Here is a 4,685-nt window from a genome sequence, read left to right on the forward strand (position 1 = left end):
CGCTTGCCTGATGCCTTTTGAATGTTGCATGGGACAGCGCCGGTATTGCATTGATTATTAGAGACTCTAGAGGCAACGTTCCCATCACTAACCGTCACTGAAGCGTTTGCTCAAAATCAATTTAGTCATAGACATTTCTACATCACCAAGAAGAATCTGTTTTTTTTCTCAAAAAAATAGCATTATTCGAGCATTTGTAAATTCCAATTAGCATATATTAGCATTGATTTCGCACGAGCCAAAATCGCCGAGAGAAAAAAAGCCTAGTCACCCTGTCAACGGGCAAATGCTAATCTACCAAAGTAGATTTAGCTCTTTTTTCTCAATTTTCGTACATTTCATATTATATGCCTCTTAAATTCGATTTTTTTCTTCTTTCTTTATTTTGCTAATCCCTGTTTTTAATGAAAACTTTTTATCCCGTGTTTGGCATGTTTGACGGTTCTAAAGCATTTTCGCTATAGTCAAAATTATTCGATCACCATGCATAGTCAGCTGTGTTTTGTCTATCCATTCATAACAAGCTTAGAATAGCAACACGAACATGGTTGGTACTTCGTAGACGACAGTCGTCACAAATGACATCAAATAGATATCCATGTGCGTTTTTCCCGTATTTTCTCTTCATCAGTAGTTGTTCTGACGTTATAGACTCATCATTCCCCACATTCCCTACATTCCCCCCCGCGGCCTAAATTAACTGTGTCTGAAACTCTGTCGTGCTAAGTTGCTAAGCGTGGGATTGGTTCTCTCCGTGGCTTCGCCATGTCCCAGGAATCGTTCCTCCAAGCCACCCAAGAGCGTGACGTCTCGGGCCACGCTCGCGCCACACCTGAGGAGGCCCTGGGCTACGCCAATTACACTCTCGACCATTGGCTGCCCACCTCAGACACGTATGTGCTCAAGTACGGCTCGTCCATCCTGCCCCTCGTCTCGGCCGTGTCCTCGGTGTCCTTGGCCACCAAACTCCTGGCCCGTGAGAAGTTGGGAGGGCTCCGCTTTAGCTCGATGGTCTTCATCCGAGCGGCGGTGGCTGTTCCAGCGGGTATGGCCTCCTTGGTCTTTCACAAACTCGTGCTCGACGACATCCTGTTGGGCGAAACGCCGTGTTCCATCTGCGTTCAAGTTCGATCCGCCTCCTTTCAAGTGGCCGCGGGCACGATCTTGGGCGGAGCCAGCGCCTTTGTCGTGAGTCATTTGGTCATGACCACCTTGTTGGCCAAGAACATCCCCAGTGTCTGGAGTCGGCCCGGCTTAGCCTACCTCCGGCAACTGGCGGTCAAATCGCGAGGATTGCTGCTCTCCTCGTTGTTGGCCAATTTGATCGCGGGCTTTGGATTGTGCGTGTTGGAACAACGATCATGGTGGTATATTAACCAAGAGCTCCAACGACGCCTGGACGCTGCAAACAAGCACGTGTGAAATTGCCCTGTTCATGATGCACTTAGCCTCATAGGAAATCCGAGATACATGCATTCTTCCATCGTTATTTGTATTGGGGGAAGCCTCATTAATCGAGCCTTTGACTCTATTATTTAAGGTTGAGCCGTCATGACAGGCCCCGGGGAGGCCGCCGGTGGCGACCGATTTGCCAAGTTGTATCAAGATTTGGAGCTCAATGAGCGTCGGAAGGTGTTGATGGCCCAGAAGTTGAAGGCCAAGCATTCCAAGAAGCAATCTCGTCAACTTCGACGCGAGCGATTCAAGAGCTCGGTGGCACAATTGGCCATGACAGTGGCTCAAGTCCACATTGAAGGGTTGGAGCGGACTCGGAACGATCTGGTGGTGGGGATTGTGGAGAAGATCTTTTATGGATCGAATTACTTGGAGCTGGCTCAGTTGATCAAGGAAGCTCAACTGGAGTTGAAGCGCTTGGGTTGCTTCCAAAGAGTGGACGTATCACTGGACATAAATGGCCAACGAGCCGATTGCTTGGACGTGTGTTTCCAGGTCTCGGAGAAGGATCGACTTGGATTCGGATTCGATTGGCTGACCACCAATTACAATGATACCAAGCTCACCCTCTCCGCGGGCATGCCCAATCTATTGGGGCGGGGCGAGCGACTCCAATTGAGTCTTTCGAGAACTTGGCTACAAAACTCGGAGCACTCGATGGAGGTCATCATACCCAACCTGGATTCGGTCCTGGGTCCATTGACGCTGATGTCCGGGCTGCATTATGATTTCCATGGCATTCCGTGGTGTCAGTTGGAGCGGAGATTCCTGTACTGGAATTTCATTACCATTCAAAACGCCATTCCGTGGCTTGAATCCAAGACAGAACTCCGAATTGGTGCCCGACGGTTGGGTCCGGCCTCAAGTACCTTGAGTTTTGCCCATCGGGAAGAGTGCGGTTACAGCTTGCCCATGAGTCTGGAACATCAACTCACCGTCGACAGCCGGGATAATCGAGTTCTTCCTCGATCTGGATGGTTGTTCAAGTGGTGCAAGGAGATTTTCGGAAGCCCTGGCAATGTGCATCTCTTCAAACATTCCTTGGCATTCGCCGTGTACGCTCCATTGTGGAAAAACCTCGTGCTCAGTTGGTCCGGCAAGATTGGCGCCGCCACGCCTTTGAATTTAAGGGACATGTCTGAAAATCACATGAACTCCAGCGACTTGTTCACCTTCCAAAATCCCTTACAATGCCGTGGTTGGTCCAATGCCAGTCTGAGAGACGTAAAGTTGTTCCATGGCTCTCAATCGCAAGTGTTGGCGAGTTCTAGTCTCAAGATTTCCTCGCCCATTCCAATGTTGAGGGGCACTCAAACATGGTTGTACAATAATGTGCGGACCCATTTGTTCTTGGATGTCGGAGCCTTGGGCAATGTGCACCGACTCCAGCCGGGATATTTGTTGTCTGGGAAGTGGATGGAATGGACCCATGCCGGATTTGGTATGGGTCTGGTCTTTAAATTAGGGCAAATTGGACGTGCCGAGGTGAATTATGTGTTCCCTGTCCGTTCAGCGACTAACATCAGAAGTAGACCCAATCTCCAGTTCGGGATGGCAATAGATTTTCTCTAATGGCTTCAGCTTTCGCCACTGATACTTATCTAGTCATGCAAGTATTAAAAGTATTAAAATAAGCTTGCCCACGGATATTTTGTTGCGTCAATCAATTTCAAATGTTTCAAGAGTATGCCTCGTCAAATTCATCTACAATATGGTGTTCTCCATTGTAATGATAGGGTGAAATCGATGATTGGGATAAGTTTTTGTACAACAGGAAAGCACACCTAGCTATTCTTTCCATTTGTACTACAAAAACGAACTGAACACGTACCAAGGAGATCAATAAATCCTTCAATTAAAAAAAAAAAATTCCAAGCTCCAGGTTTATTGAATCGTACAAAGCTCTAGTACAGACGTTGGGCGGGTCCCATGGTGCTCTTGATGTACAGAGAGCGCACGTTTTGCCAATGCTTCTTGAGGAGCGACACCAAGAAATTGACGGCCAAATGAATGTTTTGCACGAGTTCATCTTCGGTCATCTCGATATTGCCCACGGCAACGTTCAAGCACAACACCTGGAAACAAGTAAAACAGACAGGGTGAGTAGTGTTCTATGCTCTGTGGAAGCAAATCCAGCAAGGTGAGAGATTGTTCATAGATTGTTTGGAGATTGTTTGAACCATTGAGGATGGGATCCAGGCAAGAGTTGGCTTGGACACCGAAGGCATAGGTTCGTCTTTTAAGGAATAATCTGCCTCTATTGCAATTCACAGCAAGACACGATCCGTTTTTGCCATGCCAAGATAAGAGGACTAAAAACATAAAAAACAACTCCCATGAAATTAGTACCTTCTTCATCTGGAACTTGATGGTGCCTTTCAGGTCGTTGATCTTCTCTTCCATGTTGTCACCATGGGTCAGGAGAGCGGGGAACTTGCCAGCCTTGTTGAGTCCGGGACCCAACAGACGGGGGATCTGCTTGATGAGCGACTCTGAAGCCAAGAAAGCGTCGTACTTCTTCGCCAACTTCTTGACCAACTTCTTCTGCTTGTTCAGCTTCTTCAAGTCGTCGGCGCTCATGGAGGGAATACCCTTGGCCGTGGCCTCGTCGCAATGTTGTTGATCGCCAAAGATGCACACCGAGAACTTGGGGCGGGGCACATTGCGCAGCCTAGATGGGACGAACGAGAACAAACACAATTAAGTGCTGCGACAAATCCAAACGGATCCGTCTCCCCAATATTTCAGACCCTGGGTGGGGGTCTTCGTTCATATGAGAAGACGGAACCACAAGATCACGTGTGCATCCCTCAAATGACCACGTGGGTGGGCAGTGACACATACTTGACGGTGCCAGAGAAACGCTTGTCCTTTTGGGGATCGTAATTCTTGAGACCGATTTGAAGGTCGATCGACTCGACAAACTTGCGCTTCTTGGTCTCCTTGGAGTATTTCAACACCTCGCTTACACACTCATAGAGCGTCTCTTTCGAGACCTTGCTGGCACTGAAATGATAACGATCATAGAAGTTAAGAAACTACATTGGATGGCGGGGATGTGCACAGATTATCTTTCAGTAACGAAAAGATCATGTGGGTGTAACGTTAAATATGTTAGAAAGTGTGTTCAGAAAGTGACAGGAATGGTAGCCAATGCTACTTGGTTACGTGCTAATGCTGGATAATGGTTGACAGGAGCAGTTTGTGTTACAGAGTGATGAAAAAAAGAG

General features: G+C 47.8%; 3 protein-coding genes and 1 non-coding gene across 5 annotated transcripts; 2 read left to right on the top strand and 2 right to left on the bottom strand.

Annotated features, from left to right (window-relative positions):
• The first annotated feature begins 503 nt into the window (after positions 1-503).
• On the top strand, positions 504-3,102 carry LOC131887906 (sorting and assembly machinery component 50 homolog). 2 transcript variants are annotated; one of them, XM_059236638.1, is made up of 2 exons: positions 504-600; positions 1,541-3,102. In XM_059236638.1, the coding sequence occupies exon 2, from the start codon at positions 1,552-1,554 to the stop codon at positions 3,025-3,027; it is 1,476 nt and encodes a 491-aa protein (XP_059092621.1). In that variant the 5' UTR covers positions 504-600; positions 1,541-1,551; the 3' UTR covers positions 3,028-3,102. The 2 variants fall into 2 exon arrangements, with proteins under 2 accessions (XP_059092621.1, XP_059092622.1); XM_059236639.1 differs by having other exon boundaries at positions 530-547.
• LOC131887907 (uncharacterized) lies at positions 530-1,540 on the top strand. The gene has a single exon (XM_059236640.1). The coding sequence runs from the start codon at positions 766-768 to the stop codon at positions 1,420-1,422; it is 657 nt and encodes a 218-aa protein (XP_059092623.1). The 5' UTR covers positions 530-765; the 3' UTR covers positions 1,423-1,540.
• Positions 3,103-3,324: 222 nt separating the features above from the next.
• LOC131887909 (large ribosomal subunit protein uL1-like) lies at positions 3,325-4,461 on the bottom strand (the record flags this gene model as incomplete). Its single annotated transcript, XM_059236641.1, is given in 3 exon segments — positions 3,325-3,530; positions 3,805-4,126; positions 4,300-4,461. Coding segments are annotated over 3 exon segments (655 nt in total), but the record flags the coding sequence as incomplete, so codon positions are not given.
• LOC131889755 (small nucleolar RNA SNORA57) lies at positions 3,624-3,766 on the bottom strand. The gene has a single exon (XR_009374225.1). It is a non-coding gene; the product is annotated as a small nucleolar RNA SNORA57 (small nucleolar RNA).
• Positions 4,462-4,685: the final 224 nt, after the last annotated feature.

Source organism: Tigriopus californicus, chromosome 10, assembly GCF_007210705.1.
Source record: "Tigriopus californicus strain San Diego chromosome 10, Tcal_SD_v2.1, whole genome shotgun sequence".
NCBI classification, from domain to species: Eukaryota; Metazoa; Arthropoda; class Copepoda; order Harpacticoida; family Harpacticidae; genus Tigriopus; species Tigriopus californicus.

Bases quoted from the DNA above. Each gene is read 5' to 3' on its own strand.
- LOC131887907 (XM_059236640.1), top strand. From the start codon at position 766: ATGTCCCAGGAATCGTTCCTCCAAGCCACCCAAGAGCGTGACGTCTCG.
- LOC131887906 (XM_059236638.1), top strand. From the start codon at position 1,552: ATGACAGGCCCCGGGGAGGCCGCCGGTGGCGACCGATTTGCCAAGTTG.